The sequence below is a fragment of the Haliotis cracherodii genome, unplaced genomic scaffold, assembly GCF_022045235.1.
Source record: "Haliotis cracherodii isolate W230 unplaced genomic scaffold, xgHalCrac1.p SCAF_13, whole genome shotgun sequence".
Lineage (NCBI taxonomy): Eukaryota > Metazoa > Mollusca > Gastropoda > Lepetellida > Haliotidae > Haliotis > Haliotis cracherodii.
Window position 1 is genome coordinate 15,048,551 of NW_027266268.1, and position 20,796 is coordinate 15,069,346.

At 41.2% G+C, this 20,796-nt stretch overlaps 1 protein-coding gene across 1 annotated transcript; it reads left to right on the top strand.

Annotated features, from left to right (window-relative positions):
- The first annotated feature begins 1,344 nt into the window (after window positions 1–1,344).
- On the top strand, window positions 1,345–20,653 carry LOC139458963 (uncharacterized). The gene is made up of 17 exons (XM_071240403.1): window positions 1,345–1,417; window positions 1,992–2,293; window positions 3,764–3,918; window positions 4,424–4,664; window positions 6,802–6,907; window positions 7,824–7,920; window positions 8,908–9,003; window positions 10,011–10,061; window positions 10,156–10,240; window positions 11,082–11,141; window positions 13,200–13,376; window positions 14,441–14,579; window positions 15,405–15,513; window positions 17,600–17,672; window positions 18,155–18,301; window positions 19,270–19,406; window positions 20,254–20,653. Exons 1-17 carry the CDS (start codon window positions 1,345–1,347, stop codon window positions 20,486–20,488), a joined length of 2,283 nt encoding a protein of 760 aa, XP_071096504.1. The 3' UTR covers window positions 20,489–20,653.
- The last annotated feature ends 143 nt before the right edge of the window (window positions 20,654–20,796 follow it).

Consider the following 20,796-nt stretch of genomic DNA (forward strand, 5'->3'; position numbering starts at 1 on the left):
AATGAATTATAAATGTAGAAAGATACACAATTTGCCATTATTTGACTTTCAAACTATACAAAGTATAATATAATTATTAGAATGCCTGTAACAGAAAGTATTTAGTCGATTAGTCCCATTTTTCAGATATGCCCTTCAGTTGTAGTATTGTATATCTCAAGAGAGGTTGACATTGTAGTTCTCATTATTTGTAGATGATTAAAAAAGCAACATAGAAAATACATATTCTACCATGACGAAAGAATACAGAGAATACAAAAACTCGCAATTGTTCAAAAGAGATTTCAAATCACAATAACATATCTGATATAAACAGAGGTGGTAATGCTTTAATCTCTACATTGTGCCCTTGTTCGTGAGCCCTTGTTCTGTTCAGCAAACAGCCCAAACCCGAAACTCCACAACATATCCGATTACACTGACCCAGGCTGACCCAGTTCTCCATACTATACTGGCGCCCTTGTACGTCTCCCAGACCATAGAGAATAAATTTAAAAGGAATCCAGCTCAAGTCTAGAACGATTTGGTTTTGTAGATACATATTTTAACAACGAAAATTTTACTGACACCGGCGCTGTCCCTATTGAAGCTATTTATAGCTCGAATAAGAATTTCGAATTGTCGTCAATTGTTAATGTCAATACATCGATGAGAAGTGAAGATATCATATAGTAATCGTTAATGCCGCGCTACACTATAATAAAAATCAAGTTGACTAGTATGTACATTACTACAGTGAACATGTAAATGATCATGCCCTGATAATCAAATGCCGTAATATTCGATAGAGGTAACTTTGCATAACGGAGGGATATGTTATCACAATAAACTTGGTAACATGGTTTGGTTTGACTTCTTAGCGCGGGTCTGAATTCCATTAACATGCTACATATCCTAAAACTGGCTTATCAACAAATCTCGCTGCATTGCGCGCGTCAGATACTAGTGCAAGGCATGCCAGAAATACGAAACCTAATGCTTCCGATTTACTGGTCCATACTCGATTATTTACAGACCGCCGTCATATAGTCAGCGAGCCTGACCACCCGATCCCGTTAGTCGCCTCTTACGGCAAGCATGGGTTGCTGAAGACCTATTCTTCCCCGGATCTTCACGGGTCCTGCTTATTATAGCTGGAATTTGTATGACTGCGGCGCAAAACTGCATTCGTATCACAGGTCCATCGCTGAGGTTTATTGGCCTTCATACTGTTCATTATCAGTTTACGTTATCAGAAAACGTTGTCATGCGTTATCAGCAATGTATGTAGGCCACCATCTTGAGATGGCCGTTGATGATATCCGTGACCTCAGAACAGTGAGTTGAACGTGTCAGCACTGCAAAATGTCTGTGTCAGGGCATCTCTTTCTGACATGTCTCCTGTTTTCCGCAATACACGCGTCTCCCCTAATGAAAGGTAACTAAATCTCTGTATTATTTTTCTCGATTTTCGTCATTAATTGTCTGTGTGTAAACATCACAAGTTTAATTTTGTACGTGTACCTCCTGACTCTTATATCATAAAACATTGATTGGGTGGTCAGGCTCGCTGACGTGGTTGATGCATGTCATCGATCCCAATTGCGTGGATCGATACTCATGATATTAATCACTGGATTGTCTGTGCAGACTCGATTATTTACTAATCGCCGTCATATAGCTGGAATATTGCTGAGTGCGGCGTTAAACAACAAACCAACCAACTAACCAACTGTAGATGATCGAGTTTGGACCAGGTATACCGACCACAGCGTTAAACAGCGCAGCGTTAAACAAACAGCGTGCAGCGTTAAACAAACTAGGCACACTGGTGATTAACCCAGGGTTAGAGACACTATCAAACAATGTCACTGAGCCTTACCAACCGATCCATTAATTCGCCTCATACGAGAAGCTTAAGTTAGTACTGACCAATACTTATCCTGAATACTATAGAAACACCTTACGTTGTTACATTGCAACTTTTACAAAAGAAAAAAATCTGTTTTCAGATGCCGTTGTCGTTGATGATGACTTCAAAGTTGAAGTTTCAACAGACGGCACATATAGTATCAGTATCAAAAAACAAACATGGCTGCCAAATGCGCACACGTTCTTCCGCGCAGATGGCTTCCCCTTTTCTACAGCAGACGATACACTAGTTCTGAAAGGGGCTTCACGCAGCAATGGTTCTGACAAACTTGGCGGATGGACGTCCATGGACTTTGAATATCATGCAGGACAATATATAATCATAGCTCGCGTAAAGGAATACACGCAGTCAAATCTCGGAGATTTTGTGATATTTGAGCAGGTGAGGAGACGATATTTAATTTCACCATTTTCAATGCAAATATACGCAGGGAAAACATTTAAGCACCATGAACTTTATATATCCATATGAAATATAATATTTACGACAAAATACATCATTTTCTACAAATCTTTCCGAGATCGCGGAATCGCTGAATTCGTCTGGTACTTATCTGGAAGAAACTGCAGAGGAGGTCTCGTCAGTATCTTGGAAAGTAAAGACAATGACATCAATGTCAGAATTATATATTACGAATATATTTCCGGAAGATGTATGAAAGATTGGGATAAACGAAATGGTGGTGCGTACCATTTTCCCGATGTACATGTATGCTTCCACACTGCCAATCTCATTAAAATCAGACCTCAGTTCTCGCTACCGCTAAACAAAGAGCTGAGGACATCTCATAACGGGTCACGTCAGAACGACCTTTCATCCGACCAATCAGAGCAACGCTTACCAGATCATGAAAGTGATAGTCGGAATGTGATTTCTGATCATGCAGCCTCGAAAACGTAAACTCCGAACGATAGTTACAGGTTTAACCACTGAATCCATACAATCTAGACCATCTATTAGCCATTCCAGAATGTTCTTGTGTTCAGGTTTCAAATTTGTAAACGAGAATTTGAAATTAGTGCCGTAAAGCACGAGAAAGCTGCCTTCTGATTGGTCATTTCATTGGTCGGTCAAAGTTCGCGCAAGGTCGGTCTGACGTGATCCGTAATGGGATGTCCTCAGATCTTTGTTTAGCGGTAGCGAGAACTAAGATCTGATTTTAATGAGATTGCCACACTGCTTGTTTAATTGGACACTCGAATGTTTACGAAAGACAAAAGACTTACTGGTCCAGACTTGATTACTAACAGACCGTCACCATATAGCTGGAATATTGCTGAGTGCTGCGTTAAACAACAAACAAACAAACAAATTTAATTGGACACTCTAATGTTTACGAAAGACAAAAAACTCATATAGTAGTTCATATAGAATATATTCAAATAAATGCAATATCTTTTCCTATGGTAGCTTGTTCTGTTTCGGTTTCCCATTCGTGAAGATTCCGGGGTAGAATAGGTCTTCAGTAACCCATGCTTGCCGTAAAAGGCGACTATGCTTGTCGTGAAAGGCGACTAACGGGATCGGGTGGTCAGGCTCGCTGACTTGGTTGATGCATGTCATCGATCCAAATTGCGCGGATCGATGCTCATGCTATTAATCAATGGATTGTCTGGTCCAGACTCGATTATTTACATACCGCCGTCATATAGCTGGAATATTGCCGAGTGCGGCGTTAAACAACAACTCAACCAACCAACCAATCCTATTCAGTTGAAACTTCAATGTAGAAAACTTTTTTCGGATATTAACTAGTTCACCGACTCCCTTTATCCACGAAGACACGCGCTAATAATTTGTAAATATACTTTTTTCGAAAACGGTGTTTATAACACAAGTATCAACTTGCAGCATTATAAAGAAGGAGCTCTAATGACGGGCACCTTCAACCACAATGAAGTCATCAGCAGTTTCCCGTCATTCTACATCACCGACAACGTCCCTGACCTTGGCTTCCTGTCATATGGCGGCATCATGGTTGGGGATACTGATAAGAAGATGGGGAGGTATTGTATGACAGTGACTGTCGTTTTGTAGTAAGCGTGAGTGGGGGATTACAAATGTTACAGCACATCGGCAATATCTCGAAAACTGGTAACGCCGTTATTCTGGACCCCGGTAGTTCCAAACACCTTGTAGTTAGCCATGTTCCAGCAATATGACGACAGGGCTTCACACGTTGTACCTATGTGGGGAATCGAACCCAGGTCTTCGTCGTGAAGCGCAAACGCTTTCACCACTAGGCTACCCAACTGACCCTGTATCGAAATGACCCTGTATCGACATTTGACTAGGAACAGTAACTGTGGATTTTGTTTGTTTGTTTAACATCACACGTCCAGCCGTATTCCAGCTATATGTCCCAATTTCACGACGCATGACGTCAGAAATGTGCTTCACACATTGTGACCATGTAGGGAATCGAACCCGGGCTTTCGGTGTGATGAGCGAACGCTTTACCCACTAGGCTACCCCACCGCCAACACATTTATACTACGAACTATGTTTCAGATGGCAGAAGGGACAAGCTATGCCAAACTCTGGCATCGATGGAGGACCCTTGTGTATTTTCAATGAAAATAGAGACGCCGTAGTTATCTCCCCTTTCAACCAATTCATGGCGGGGTCCGTGTGGCATGACAGGCTCACCACTGATTCAGTAAACTGGGGCATCATGGGACGAATTGGTCGTGTTCCTGCTGACTTCGTGTATCAAACCGTTGTCTTTTACAGCGCTCAAGGCATAAATAAGGTTATGAGGTTTACGGAAATAAGGTTATGAGGTTTACGGAAAAAACATGATGCAACGGAAGGTATATCAATGATATGAGTGAGTGAGTTTGATTTTACGCCGCTTTTAGCAATATTCCAGCAATATCACGGCGGGGGACACCAGAAATGGGCTTCACACATTGTACCCATGTCGGGAATTGAACCCGGGTCTTCGGTGTGACGAGCGAACGCTTTAACCACTAGGCTACCCGACCGCCCATCAATGATATGAACTTATTACAAGTTCAACAAATTCGTCAATACACCACGTGTTTGTATACGCTCGGTTCATCTCAGGCAAGGGCATACATGGTATGTTAAGTTAGTGAGTGAGTGTGGTTCTACGCCGCTTTTAGCATAATTCCAGCAATATTACGGCGGGGGACAGCAGAAATGGGCTTCACACATTGTACCCATGTCGGGAATCGAACCCGCGTCTTCGGCGTGACGAGCGAACGCTTTAACCACTAGGCTACCCGACCGCCCATCAATGATATGAACTTATTACAAGTTCAACAAATTCGTCAATACATCACGTGTTTGTATACGCTAGGTTCATCTCAGGCAAGGGCATACATGGTATGTTAAGTTAGTGAGTGAGTGTGGTTTTACGCCGCTTTTAGCAAAATTCAAGCAATATTACGGCGGGGGACAGCAGAAATGGGCTTCACACATTGTACCCATGTCGGGATTTGAACCCGGGTCTTCGGCGTGACGAGCGAACGCTTTAACCACTAGGCTACCCGACCGCCCATCAATGATATGAACTTATTACAAGTTCAACAAATTCGTCAATACATCACGTGTTTGTATACGCTCGGTTCATCTCAGGCAAGGGCATACATGGTATGTTAAGTTAGTGAGTGAGTGTGGTTTTACGCCGCTTTTAGCAAAATTCAAGCAATATTACGGCGGGGGACAGCAGAAATGGGCTTCACACATTGTACCCATGTCGGGAATCGAACCCGCGTCTTCGGCGTGACGAGCGAACGATTTAACCACTAGGCTACCCGACAACCCCTCGCTATTTTAAAGCAACTAATCAAACGACTGCCTGATTCAAGCAACAACTCAGACATCAGTTTGCATGCCGTCATGTTTCTCTCTTGACATCGTGTGCAGCAGAGTGGTAGGGGTAGCCAAGTGGTTAAAGCATTCGTACATCACGCCGAAGTCCCGAGTTCTATTCCTCACATGGGTACAATGGTTAAAGCCCATTTCTGGTGCTCCCCACATGTGTCTACTCAATGTGGGGCAGTGGTTGGGTACGCACAAGTTCCCCATCGTTGAAAGTATGTTAATGCATGTCAGACTTTTAAACGTAGTATATTCATCATTCTTAAATTTTGGCTAAACTAGTTTTGGTTTGGTTTGTTTTACGCCGCACACAGCAATATTCCAGCTATATGACGGCGGTCTGTAAATAATCGAGTCTGGACCAGACAATCCAGTGATTGACATCATGAGCATCGATCCACGCAAGTGGAATTGATGACCTGCATCAACCAAGTCAGCGAGCCTGACCACTCGATCCCGTTAGTCGCCTTTTACGACAAGCATAGTTGCCTTTTACGGCAAGCATGGGTTGCTGAAGACCTATTCTACCCCGGATCTTCACGGGTCATATATATATATGTAACTTTTCGTCGCGATTTGGCTGAAATATTGTCGATGAGACGTTAAAGTTTAACTCACTCACTCGTACACTGAATAATAGTCTGTCTTACAGACCCTGATACAAGTATATCAAATGCAGCCCTTGCAAGTCTAATATGTTTGGCAAGTCTAGATTACTGTAGTATCAGAGAATGAAGAGAGTCTCTGGGTTCCTTTTTAATACATTTTTATTAAGAACAACTGTGTTTTCTTTTGTACGATATATTCATTTGAGAGACTAGATGTTAGTCTAACCTAGGAGAGCTCATTGGACTTTCGTGAGTTTTAGATGGCGGTACATACACACGCACATGGAGCTGTCACTACACTTGTAATTTAGCAAAAGGAAACTTACAACGAAATGACAAACCAAGGGTTATAAACGTTTCGATTCTTGACTCACTCACTCATCTCCAGAGGGGTAGAACATAACCTGTAAAATCAACCTATTTATGTTTCAGGCTTTTGAAGGCTGGGGGAAGCTGCTACGTACATATCACGCCAAAGATCAGAAGATGCGGGAAGCTGATTTTACGCTGAACTATCTTGGATACTGGACTGATGGCGGTAGGTCACCACAACAGGAGTTCCCACATTTCAACTGACACTGAATAAGAAAAAACGTTATCTTAAAGAGCTTGAAAATGAAGTTCAATTCCGGATAAGAATATCTATGTACATTTGAATTAGATTTCCGCTCATATTCGTCGGAAATAGGTTTTTAATTGCCGATATAGCAGTGAGAAGTCTTCATTGAAACCTTCACAGTTCTATCACAGAAATGTTGTTTGGCTAGAAAGTCATGTCGTTCCTCACTCTATCCCAACTAAAATCAGATCTTAGTGCTCACCATGCTATACAAAGATCTCAGGCATTCCGATCAATACAGGTCACGTCAGAACGACCTTTCGCAAACTTTGACCGACCAATGAAATGACGAACTGGAAGTCGAATTAAGCCAATCCGAAAGTAGCGTTCTGAACCGTTACGGCACTAGTTTTAAGATGGCAACTTCCATTCTACGCTTTGAAAAACATTTTGACAAAGTTATCGATTTAAATTTAAAAGACCTGTGAATATCCGGGATAGAATAGGTCTTCACCAACCCTCTCGCAGTAAAAGGCGGCTATGCATGTCGTAAGAGGCGACTAAGGGGATCGGGTGGTCAGGCCCACTGACTTGGTTGATGCAGGTCATCGATCCGAATTGCGTGGATCGATGCTCATGATGTCTATCACTGGATTGTCTGGTGCGGAGAAATAACATTGTTTTGTTGATGCTTGATTAACAATATTTAAGTTTCAAACTTGTGAAATTAAAAAAACATTTCCTGCCACAAAAAAAATCAATCTATCTTTTATAACACACACAAACACACACACACACACACACACACACACACACACACACACACACACACACACACACACACACACACAATTATGAATCTTGATATTGAATGCCACATTTGTTCTCAACAAAGGAGCCTTTTATTACTACAACACAGAGAAGAATAAAAACTACGAACAAACTATTTTGGACGTCAGAGCAGAAGTTGAGAAGAACAAGATACCATACAGGTGGGATATTCTTGACGAAACCTGATCATAGACTCATGCATTTTAATCCACCGTATCCTACAGTTCACATGAAGCGAACATATTAGTGTATGATCGCAAATGGTTAACCTGAGGCTGGTGTACGAGAAGACGTTGTTTCTTCACGCCCAGGTCCCGGGTCCCAGGTGAAATGTCAACTTGGTTACATTGTGTAGAGAACATTCTTGGTGACCCCTGTCGTGGTATGGTTGGAATATTGCTTAACGCGATATAAAACTTGTCTTGATCACTCAAATTCAATGAAGACCCGTGAAGATTCCGGGGTGGAATAGGTCTTCAGCAACCCATGCTTGCCGTAAAAGGTGACTATTCTTGTCGTAAAAGGCGACTAACGGGATCGGGTGGTCAGGCTCGCTGACTTGGTTGGTGCATGTCATCGATCCCAATTGCGTGGATCGATGCTCATGCTACTAATCACTGGATTGTCTGGTCCAGACTCGATTATTTACAGACCGCCGTCATATAGCTGGAATATTGCTGAGTGCGGCGTTAAACAACAAAACAACCAACCAACCAAATTCAATGAAAAGGTTCTGTGAATAGTGAGTGAGTACGCCGGTTTTAACAATATTCCAGCAATAGCACGGCGGGGGACACCTGAAATGGGCTTCACACATTGTACCCATGTCGGGAATCGAACCCGGGTCTTCGGCGTGAAGAGCGAACGCTTTAACCACACCCCGTTCTGTGAATAGGATCGGCATATGCTTTGTAACAACACGTTCTTAATGTTACCAATATAATCCATATGGTATGCTATTTAATTTTGAGATTACTTTTGATTGATTTATGTGAATTTATCCATGTTTAACACATTTTAATGAGGGCTTAACCACGGATGTTTGCTTTTCGCGAACACCTTGTGTCGCCACTGATTTTCAGTGATCAATTCAAATACGCCCATATGTTTCGTTGGACAATCGAGATTGGTTTTATATTACATTGTAGATATGTGCAGTATGACTCCTACTGGTATTATAAAGGGATAGGGAAAGGGGTCAAGACATGGGAGCCAATGCCTGACATTTTCCCGAACGGTTTGCAGTAAGTATCAAAACACTAACCTGTCAATCCTCAATCTTTGTTTCAAGATTTACTTGAAACTTCATCATTAATATTTGCAATACATTCACTGAAATGCCTCCGTGAAGATCGAGATTGTAATAACCCGTGAAGATCCGGATCACAACTGGTTTTCAGGAAGCAAAAGGCATACTCGTTGTAAGAGGCGACTAACGGGATCGGGTGGTCGGGCTCGCAGACTTGGTTGATATGTGTCATGGTAATAACTATGCTAATTGCGTAAATCAATGCTGATCGTGGCAATCACTGTCTTGTCTGTCAAGACTCGATTAGATTATGAAACAGCAGCAGTCATATTGCATGAATATTGCCGATTGCTGCGTTACACAAACAACAACATTCCTGTAATGAAATGTGACTGATGTTTCAGACTCGATTTCTTTACAGACCGCCGTCATACAGCTTGGATATTGCTGAGTGCGGCGTAAAACAACAACCAACCATCACATTATATTGATACTGTTTAATTTGATAAATGTCTAAGCTACCACCGATTCGTGGTTGTTTTTTCACAAAGGACTAAGTAATATAGGATTCAAATAACCACAATGACGCAATTAAAATTATCATCGACCTGTTGTTTTATTGATAGAGTTCAAAGTGAATTCAAATTACGGAATGTGTTCCTTGCTACGTGATATCTTAATTGGATTGGTACAAGCATTTCTGGCTGCCTCGTAGGTATTAAGGAATAAAACAGAATTTAATCCAAGGCCGGGCCAGCGTTTCTTTGCCAACATCTGACTGCTAGTTGGTGTAGTGCTGTTTCAAAATATTTCATCAGTGAACCAATAGCAGTTTCCACATTTCGACCATACCATGTCAACGAAACCAAAGGCGTTTCGTCAGAAAGTAAATGTAGGACACGATTTAAAAAAAATGGCTATTGTTTTTCCATTTTTGTTTATATGTGCCAGTGATTACTATGGTTCGGGATACTTGCTAACTTTGTAACTTGATGCTTGCAGGTTTCTATATAACATGACGGGGTGGCCAGCAGGAGCGCATAACCGGTTTTGGTAAGTCTCTCTCTCTCTCTCCCCCCGATTGATTAATTTATTGATTGATTGGTTGATTGATCGTTTATTATTACTCCCTCTCTGTGACTTTCAGGGCAAGCGACACTACTTACGCCAAACAAAATGGAGGGCAGTTTGACTTCATTGTTGAAATCCTGAAAGCCGTACCAATGTCAGAGGTGAAATACATATGCCTTCTTGAAGAGAATTGGATTCGACCATAAGACCAATGTGCATCGCCAGTACTTCACAAGTTTTGTATACACCTCCATCCACCGTGACTACATATGATTCCTATGTGATGTCATAGCGATGTGTGTTTATATCTGGTCCGCCAATACACCCTACCATTGCCTGATAATGATGTAATGTGAAGAGCAGATTATCGCTTACATGTACACACGAGAAATGTTGCCGATGTAATCTGAACACTCATTGCTCTGATGTCCTGCCGGTTTACCTCTCGCTGGGACCAGGCCGTGGCTTGATTTGTTGGCTGAAAATAGCGAATATACCGACCTAGACTAACATCTAGTCTCTGAAATGAACATATCGTACAGAAAAAACTGTTGTTCAGTTATCTTAATAAAAATATAATAAAAGGGAGCCCAGTGACTTTCTTCATTTTCAGATGCTGCAGTAATCTAGACTTGCCAAACATTATAGACTTGCATGGGTCTGTATTTGATATATATTTGTATCTGGGTCTGTAAGACAGACAAATACCGACCGAAAGGAGTCCCTTTGCGGGAACGCATATGGACTCATTAAACAATGTCGTTAAACTGCAGCCATTGACCGTGATCAATGTGTTGACTTTATCTGATCTGTGATGTTGACAAAGATATTAACTACTTGATAGTTTGACTGTGAACTTAACATCCTTTTGAAATTCCATTTTACTCATCTCAATGCTTCCATTCAATTATACATTAATCTTAAGGACGATGCAATCCATTACACTCGTACAGTCAAGGTAGCTTGCATGTAACATTGGTTCTTTTCTTCTTCCTATTGTAGGATTTCTGGGATTATCTGTTCTCAAATGCACGGAAATGGGGTCTTATCTTGTACGAGCAAGTAAGTGATCATGACATACCAAAGTAACTGTTTTCTCTTAAATTGGTTTATACCATGATAAGATCCGCCTTTGTGGCGTGTCATCATACATGTACCCCGACACAGTGGAACGTTTGTCCTTATGTCAACCACAACTTCGATTATAAACCGTTGTGATATAGGTGAAATATTGCCTACGGCAGCATAAAGCAACCAATAAGAAGAACGGAAAGAAAGCAGTTGTCCCCCTGAAAGCTTTGACAGGAATCTCGTCATGATGGATTATTATTGCTGTAGAGGTTAGCATCATACCATTTTGTTCTCAGCAATGTCGTTTTATGTTTTAAACTATACCTATTCATTCAAATGTGAGTGAGTGTAGTTTCACGCTGCAATACTCCAGCAATATCATGGGAGGAGACACGTGCGCCAGAAATGGTCTTCCCAATGACGAGAGAAAGCTTGAACAACGAGCCGACCCTACCGCGCCCATTTAAATGGCATATAGGCAGATTATACTTATGAGACAAAATAACGGGTGTCATGAATTTTACGTTGTCATGACTTATATGTACCTTTAGCGGTTCGGGCAGGATCCTGGTTAACCCATTCCGCTAACACAGAGCTGCGTGTAGGTGGCCGTTATCACTGACTTTCAGTGATCCATTCACATAATTGTCACCCCTTTTGGGCCATTTTCGGCGGATAGCCGAGACTATTTGTTCTCTGGCGTTGACTCTGGAATTCGAACTGACGACCAATCGACTGCAAAAGCAACACGACTGGTCTAGTTACCTCATCAAATAATTCCTGATGCCATTCATTGGCGACGACTTTTTAATCTTGCAGCTATAAACCCACTGCGTACAGTTCGATGAATAAGTTTAATTTAGCTGATGGCCCATAATTCAGTGTTAAAGCTCGACGATGGTGTGATCAATTCCTTAACGCCGTTAAGTACTTACTTAACATAAGGCTTCATGGTCATAATAACTACTGTTACAAATTATATCATGACAGCCTCCCTGGTCTAGTCGATAGTCGTCATTCCGGAGAGCGGAAGGTCGGGAGTTCGATACCCAGCCGCGTCGTACCAAAAGAATACGGTTCTTGTTGTTACCCTGCAAGGCGCTCCGCATTAAGGGGATAAAACAAGGACTTGTCGGTGGGAGTCTGTATTTGGTATTTGTATATTGTCTCTTTTGGGTATACATGTTTAACTGAGGCATGACATCTAAACTGGGTTAGCAATATAAAAGTACAAGTGCACGCACGCACGCACACTGTCGACTTCCAAATTGAAACAATATGTTAACCCAGAAATATATACTTAAATATATTCAATGTGAAACAAAAAAAACACAAAACATCGATATACACTTAACAGTTGTATTATATAATTTACTCTGTTTACAAATCAATTCAAATTACTGCCAAGTAATTTCAATGGCTGTACACAATAGAATGACAGTGCCAAATTCAATGGCAGTACAATTACAATGGCAGTATAAAATACAATATCAATGGTGCTATCGTAGAGTCAGTGACAATAATATTCACCTAGTTGCACTAAGCTTCCATATAGGCCTAGGCTTGATATCTAGGGTGAAAACGTGATCTTCACACGGTCTTGATAATGTCTTCCACGCCACTGCTTACAATTGATAGCACTACATTCATGACAACTAACCATTGTCAAAACACAATGCTATGAACTTCGACTGATTCTTAAGAGAAACAATTTAATTCAATTGCTTAACAATAAATTACATTTCCATATAACAACACACACCCCGCTGTACAAGTGCAATAATATTGAACGCGTCGTTAATGCAGACTTCACAGGAATGTTTAATTCCCCCCCCCCCCCCCCCCCCCCCCTTATTCTCTCTATTGACAGCTACGAATGCGTGACAGTGCGTTTACTTTGAAGACCTTATTTTTGGATAGAAATGCTCCTTTGTATCATTGAATGTGACTACTATTTAAACTGTTCCTAATGTCTACTCATGTCATCCCTTATTCTTTCCATAAGCGTCAGTTCAATTTGTAAAATTATCATATTTTTCCTATTATAAGGATTGGCTGAACGACGAATTCAACGGAATGAACGCGCTATTAACCAACATTAGTGTTGGTCGTGATTGGTTGATGCTGATGGGTCGATCTGCCAGGAAGAATGGCATCACCATCATGTACTGCATGTCCTATTCCAGAGAAGCCTTGCAGAGTCTCGAGATTCCAGCAGTTACAATGGTAACACTATTCATTATTGTTCAAAGTTCGAAGTGCTTTTCACGTGGAAGCAGTACTTATTTATATCGTTCTGTCCTCCTTGAGTGTCCTCCTTGAGTATTTCATACTGCACGGAATGGTATCATATATATAAGAGGATGTTAAGATGAGCTGTGAGTTTTGTTTGAGACGGATTATTTTTTACGCTTTAAGATACACAATGTATCAGAACATCCACAATGTTCAGTGAACGATTTTCATCATTTGAAATAACTTGAGGACATACTGGGTATTTTCAAGCATATTCGGGAACACATATTATTTGTAGAAGCTTTCCAGTTCCCGAACGAATATAAATTGGTCGACCCTTTAGTTCAGCGACTTCCGGACTTTTGGTGTATGTTTTGTTTGTTCGTTTTGTTTATTCCAGCTATATGACTGCGGTCTGTAAATAGTCGAGTCTTCACGAGACAATCCAGTGATTGACATCATGAGCATCGATCCACGCAATTAGGATACAATGACATGCATTAACCAAGTCAGCGAGCCTGACCACCAAAAACTTAACTTATACCAGTTATGAAGATGCAGAGTAACTATCAAACGACCCGACATTGCTCAAGATAGTGTGCTTTCACCACAAGGCTATCGCCCCTGCTTCAAGCGGGTACATGGAATCCTTTGGGATTTCGCGCGGATTAGATCCCAGTTACACCATTCAACATGACTCATAGGAGTCAACAAAAACGGGGATTGGGTGGTGAAAATATCAAGCAATGAATCTCACAGAAAAGTCACACCAGAAGTCGAAATTACATAAACTGTTTGTTTGTTTGTTGTTTGAAGCCGTACTCAGCAATATTCCAGTTAAATGACGGCGGTCTGGGAATAATCGAGTCTGGAACAGACAATCCAGTGATTGACATCATGAGCATCGATCCATGCAATTGGGATACGATGACATGCATTAACCAAGTCAGCGAGCCTGACCACCCGATCCCGTTAGTCGCCTATTACGACAAGCGTAGTCGTCTTTTTCGGCAAGCATGGGTCTTCATTAACTGATATCGTTCGTTTTCACACAGGCGCGTTCCAGCAATGACTACAGCCCCGGCAACGACAACTGGAAAATTGGTATATCATCGATATTTGCAGATGCCATTGGTCTTGCCCCCTTTAAGGATACGTTCTGGAGTACGACCAATCAACCTGGAAACTCTTACAGTAAGACACCTTGCTTCTTGTCCAAGCAGTGTTTATGTTGATCCTCAAAGGGGGTTTGAAGAAGTGTAAAATAATTGTCCCCCTCAGAGAGTAAGACCAGATCTTTCAAGGTAAGGTTATTCCGACTACTATTTTAAGCGTTAAACAACAAACAAACAAAAGCTTACACATAAAAGCAGATCTTTCACCAAAGTCGAGAATTCAAGAGGTATAGGTAGCTCAGTTGGTGTATTTATTTCGGTATGGGTTCGAATCCTAGATTCGGCCCGAAAACTATACTTGTTTTTTTCAGCACCATACCCAATTCATATACTGCGGTATCTAGGGTGTTCTTCCAACATTAAGTTGACAGGTCGTGACAAACTGAAATAGTTGCCCAGAGCGATGTTAAAGATACCTCACGGCAATGATGTTGTATTTTGAAAGTAGATGATATTGGGTAATAGTTGTTTGTTTGTCGTATGAGGCGGCATAATGGATCGGGTGGTAAGGATTGATGATATTGTTGATTTGGTGTCATTATGCAATAACTGATATGTCTGATCCAGACTTGAAAATATACTGGCCGTCGTGATATTATAATAGCTGGAACATTGCTGGCAAAACGAGAGGCCAGTTGATCCTTTAACTTGTCACTGGATCGATGCTCATTATATTAATCACTGGATTGTCTGGTCCAAAGTATATTATTTACAGACCCCCGTCTTATAGCTGGAATATTGCTTAGTGTGTCTTTAACCAACCAACCAACCAACCAACCTTGATTGAAACTCCCATAGAATATCTGGAAAATGCTATTGATGTCATTGCCCTCAATATTTCCAGACAAGTCGGAGCCAAACCCCGGACTGCACCTGACGGTGGCTACCCTCAGCACTGCGGCAGTTGGACCCGGAGATTCTGTGACAGGCATGAATGTCTCCTTGATTGAAACGTACGTTGGAGTTCGGCCTTTTCATTTTTGCTTTTCATTTTTATCTTTTTGTCAAAGGGTCAGTGGTGGAAATATTTATAAATTTTGAATAAATTGTTTTTAGAATGATCTGTCAATAAAATGTTGGTTTGATTAAATAACATAAATGTAAAATAGTTTTCTTTGAATATTAACTTCCATGGAACATCTATCTACGTTTGATTTATTATTACCAAAGTATTAAGGAAAACACATTTGGAGGAATGAAACATTTGTTTACCATAACTAAAGTTTAAAAATGTTATTTCACAAAGAAGAAAGTTTAAATCCACCCGCACACCAAGTAACAAAAGCATCCTTGGATGATCAGCCCTTTGTGTTGAGTGATATCAATCAGTCCTAAATGAATTCTGCGATTCCGTAATCGACGTAAGATTTGCAGAAAATGTAACTCATCGCGGAATTGCAGAAAATTGCGGAATTTGCCTTTTGTTGTCAATCAGTACACCAATTTTCATTATTTTCAAGCTTTTCTGTCGACTTTTTGCACTCGAATGATGTATCAAAATTTAAAATGCCATTCAAACACACGTAACATGAATCGTGCAATAAAACGTAGTTTGCAATGAATAATTCTCACTTGTAAAAGTTCTTGTTGTATCATGACTTCATAAACTTTGTTTGTTTGTTTGTTTGTTTGTTTGTTGTTTAACGCCGCACTCAGCAATATCCCAGCTATATGACGGCGGTCTGTAAATAATCGAGTCTGGACTAGACAATCCAGTGATTGACAGCATGAACATCGATCCACGCAATTGGGATCGATGACATGTATCAACCAAGTCATCGAGCCTGACCACCCGATCCCGTTAGTCGCCTTTTACGACAAGCATAGTCACCTTTTACGGCAAGCATGGGTTGCTGAAGACCTATTCTACCCCGGAATCTTCACGGGTCACTTCATAAACTGTTTTACATCTAATCATATATAGTTATCATTGACGCTATACATAACTATTTGCATAATTGTGTGTCTTATCCGATAATAACTGTTCATAATGACAATTCGTGGAATTATTTCGTTTCGGATTTGGATTCGAAAAAGACAGCGTATTAAGATTTTAGAGGCAAATGGGTACGTTGTTAGCGCAGAATGTGTCGCAGAAATTTGTAATTTTAGCCGCAGAATTCGCCATGGGACTGATCATATCTTAGATTCTATAACGGGATCGGGTGGTCAGGCTCGCTGACTTGGTTGATACATGTCATCGATTCCAATTGCGTGGATCGATGCTCATGATGTCAATCACTGGATTGTCTGGTCCATACTCGATTATTTTACAGACCGCCTTCATATAGCTGGAATATTGTTGAGTGCGGCGTTAAACAACAAACAAACAAAACATCCTGATCCTGACAACATTGTTTCTTTATTGTCCATGTTGTTCATCACGAAATGATTTAGGCCACGAGAGATCCAGTCTATGGCACCACAATTCACTGTGCCGAGATGCGTCCCTCAGGCGTGCCAGAACCCTATAAGCGTGTGTTGAAATCCCAGTTTTGCCCTGATAATGATAACTGATTTGTCACAGACGTGCTCGTGGCTATCACCAAAGTTGTAAATTAAACGTCTAAGATGTGCATCACATAATTTTTCTCCCACATGAAGCGGACACACTTGATATAGCTGAACTATTGTTGTTGTAAATACCATTATTTTTCAATATATTTTCTGGAGGAATACTGAAGCGCTGAGTAGTTAATGTTTGTTTCCTTACAGCTATTTAACTCGGAGAGTCCCCTTTGTTAACCAAACAAAATACTGACAATACAGAGTATTAATCAGTGTCATTCCAGTGTCAATTTATTGTCGGGAGGAATATTAAAGCGCTGAATATTAAATGTTTGTTTTCTTACAGCTATTGGATATAATTATAATAATATAACTCCCCTTTGTTAACCAAACAAAATACTGACAATACGGAGTCTTAATCAGTATCACTACACTTGGGCACTTCAGCACAATATATTTTGTTAATATCAGGAAGATTAATAGTTGCGCTTAGCTTCAGACCAATAGATAATTAGCATGTGTATACTTCAGATGCTGTGACGCTGATGGCAGGATATTAAAGCCTACGAAACCAGCAATGGCAATTGATGCCCAAATAATTCAGGTTTGTCACTAACATTATCACCTTCTGAGACAAACAGTATATTTCATGGCGTTCTGTAGTTCCAAATCAAGTTTTGAATGAGATCCGTGCATTTCATGTCAGACCCGTGAAGATCCCGGGATCATTAGGTCTTCAGCAACCCATGCTTGCCGTAAAATGCGACTATGCTTGTCGTAAGGTGCAACTAATGGGATCGGATGGTCAGGCTCGCTGACTTGATTGATGCATGTCATCGGTCCCAATTGCGTGGATCGAGGCTCATGATGTCAATCACTGGATTGTCTGGTCCAGACTCGGATTATTTACAGACCGCCGTCATAAAACTGAAATATTGCTGATTGCGGCGTTAAACAAAAACTAACCAACCAACCAAATGTTATGTAAGCCACGAATACCCCTGTCAAGCCTGGTTAAATCCCCTCACCTAACCATCATAAATATTATTAATTGAATATAAGTGAACATGTTTACATTCTGCTCAGTCTGCTCTTGGGGGAACCGTTGGCCCAGTGGGTGAAGTATGGACGACGTATTCCAACATTCAGAACTTCTACTTTGGTATCATCCTGGCAGCGGCCATATCAAACACGTTCTCCCTCAGACCTTCTGACACCACTTTTGCAGACAAGGTACCGTTCCACGTCATTCACGCATAACGCAGTTACCAACGTAACGCTACATCGGGAATACTGCCATGTTGCGGCGATGCGCACTCTTATATCCCAGCTTTTCTGACGATGGCCTGTAAATAATCGAGTCAGGACCAGACAAATCAATTATTTTTATCTCAAGCAACGCGGTCGGGTACGATGACACGCAATCAACCAAATCACCGCTGAATGGATTCACCTTATCTGACAAGAAGGGGAAGCAATTCTGGTCGTACGAGGCGACTTACGTAGTTGACGGTGTGTCATCGTACCCTGACGGTGTGGATCGTTGCTCGTAATATCAATCACTGGATTGTCTTTTCCAGATTCGATTACATACAGGCCGTCGTCATATAGAATATCAGAAGCTACAGCAGCATTGGTCACATCAGTGACCACAAACATATAGAATTAACCAAGAGATATATAAACTGTTTTGAACATGAATCCTTTGATTGTCTTTAACGTGATACAGTTTTGATGAATAAATCCACCAGGTTTCACAAGAAACTTACGAGGTAAGTTTTTACATGTATATGGTTTGACAAAGGTTTGACATTTCGCCTGATACGGTCGTTATAATATCTGATCTCATTGTATTCACTATCTGCAAACAATCATGACCCTGCTGTTGTTTCGGCTCTGAGACAGAGTAATGTCAGTGTTTTCACAGTTGCTACAAAAACATGCAAATTTTGATCAACATGGAATAGGTATATGTCAAGGTGCCCTGATGTCAATGTATTAGGTCTGTTGTTTTCTCTGAAAACAAAAATGCTAATTGATAAAATACTATCTAACAATGATAACGATGCTTCATTGTTGACGACACAGAATGGTGCGCATTTAATTGAGTTTAAGACTGAAATTGCCATTATTGCCATATTGAGGTATAACAAGATCTAATGTATAAATCAATATCTAGATGTTAATGTGTATTTCAACAGTTGCAGGATGGAAAGGTGTACACATCACAGTCCTGGATGTCACTCACGGATTTCACTGAGTCAAAGCCTATAACTATCCAGGGTTGCTCAACACAGCATTACTGCCTATATTACATTGCTCCAGTCCTCATGAGCAGGTCAGTAGAGGGGTTGGTTGGTTGGTTTGTTGTTTAACGCCGCACTCAGCAATATTCCAGCTATATGACGGCGGTCTGTAAATTATCGAGTCTGGACCAAAGAATCCAGTGATTAATATCATGAGCATCGATCCACGCAATTGGGATCGATGACATGCATCAACCAAGTCAGCGAGCCTGACCACCCGATCCCGTTAGTCGCCCTTTCCGACAAGCATAGTCGCCTTTTACAGCAACCAGAAGGCTAGGGTTCGATTCCACATATGAGTACAATGTGTGAAGCCGATTTCTAGTGTCCCCTGTTGTGATGCTGCCTCAATACGAATGGGTGAAATATAATTTTACGCCGCATTTTTATGTTTGCAATATTCCAGCAACATCACAGCCGGGGACGCCAGAAATAGGATTCATACGTTGTACCCATGTTGGGAATTGAACTCGGTCCTCGACCGAAGCAACGCTTCTACCCCCAGACTACCCCACAGTTACACTCCCCACCTCAGCGTTAGGAACAAGTAGCAGTCGTACATGTATCATAGCCCAAACCCAATCTCATTAAAATCAGATATTTTGTTCCGATACGGTAAGTCTCTGCGTGAAGATTCGACTCGTGTGGAGAAGGTTCCCTCAATCGGTTTTACTGGAGTGAAGATTAATGTCATTAAACATCCCCCTCCCCCCCCCCCCCCCCCCCCCCCAGCAATACATCAACGACCACATTCCACCCTCTTTCCTCGGACATTGTAATGCGCATCAAATTGATATTACGTCATACAGTTCTTTGAAGATACAACGGGAAAGACACATGCCCGTTTAGCTTAATGATTATATTTATTTCTATTTCCAGTCCCGAGGTGGTTCTTCTTGGCGAAGTACCAGCTAAGGTAGTACCAGTATCCCCACAACGCTTCTCTCAGATTTCTATAGACACTGACGTGACCTTGACCTTGACTGGTGGTGTCAAGGAGAAGGTCACTGTCTGGTACAGCGTGAGTGGAACGTCAAAAAGTCACACCTGCCAGCTGGGGACAACAGGGGAAGCAACTCTGACTCTTCTGGGGGGAATATGTAGGTCAAACTAATTATTACTTTCATGTATATGTTCACTCAGATTTCTATAGACACTGACGTGACCTTGACCTTGACTGGTGGTGTCAAGGAGAACGTCACTGTCTGGTACAGCGTGAGTGGAACGTCAAAAAGTCACACCTGCCAGCTGAGGACAACAGGGGAAGCAACTCTGACCCTTCTTGGGGGAATATGTAGGCCCAACTAATTATTAATTTCATTTATATGTTTCGGTTCAATAAATGTTGTGATGAAAAGGGCCATGTTTGCTGATTTATCACACAATATGTATCCCAACACTTCTGAACTTAAATTTAACTTT

Coding starts and splice junctions, on each gene's coding strand:
- LOC139458963 (XM_071240403.1), top strand. CDS start 1,345: ATGTCTGTGTCAGGGCATCTCTTTCTGACATGTCTCCTGTTTTCCGCA. Junction 9,004..10,010: donor ATTTTCCCGAACGGTTTGCA/GTAAGTATCAAA, acceptor TGATGCTTGCAG/GTTTCTATATAACATGACGG. Junction 19,407..20,253: donor GCTCCAGTCCTCATGAGCAG/GTCAGTAGAGGG, acceptor TTCTATTTCCAG/TCCCGAGGTGGTTCTTCTTG.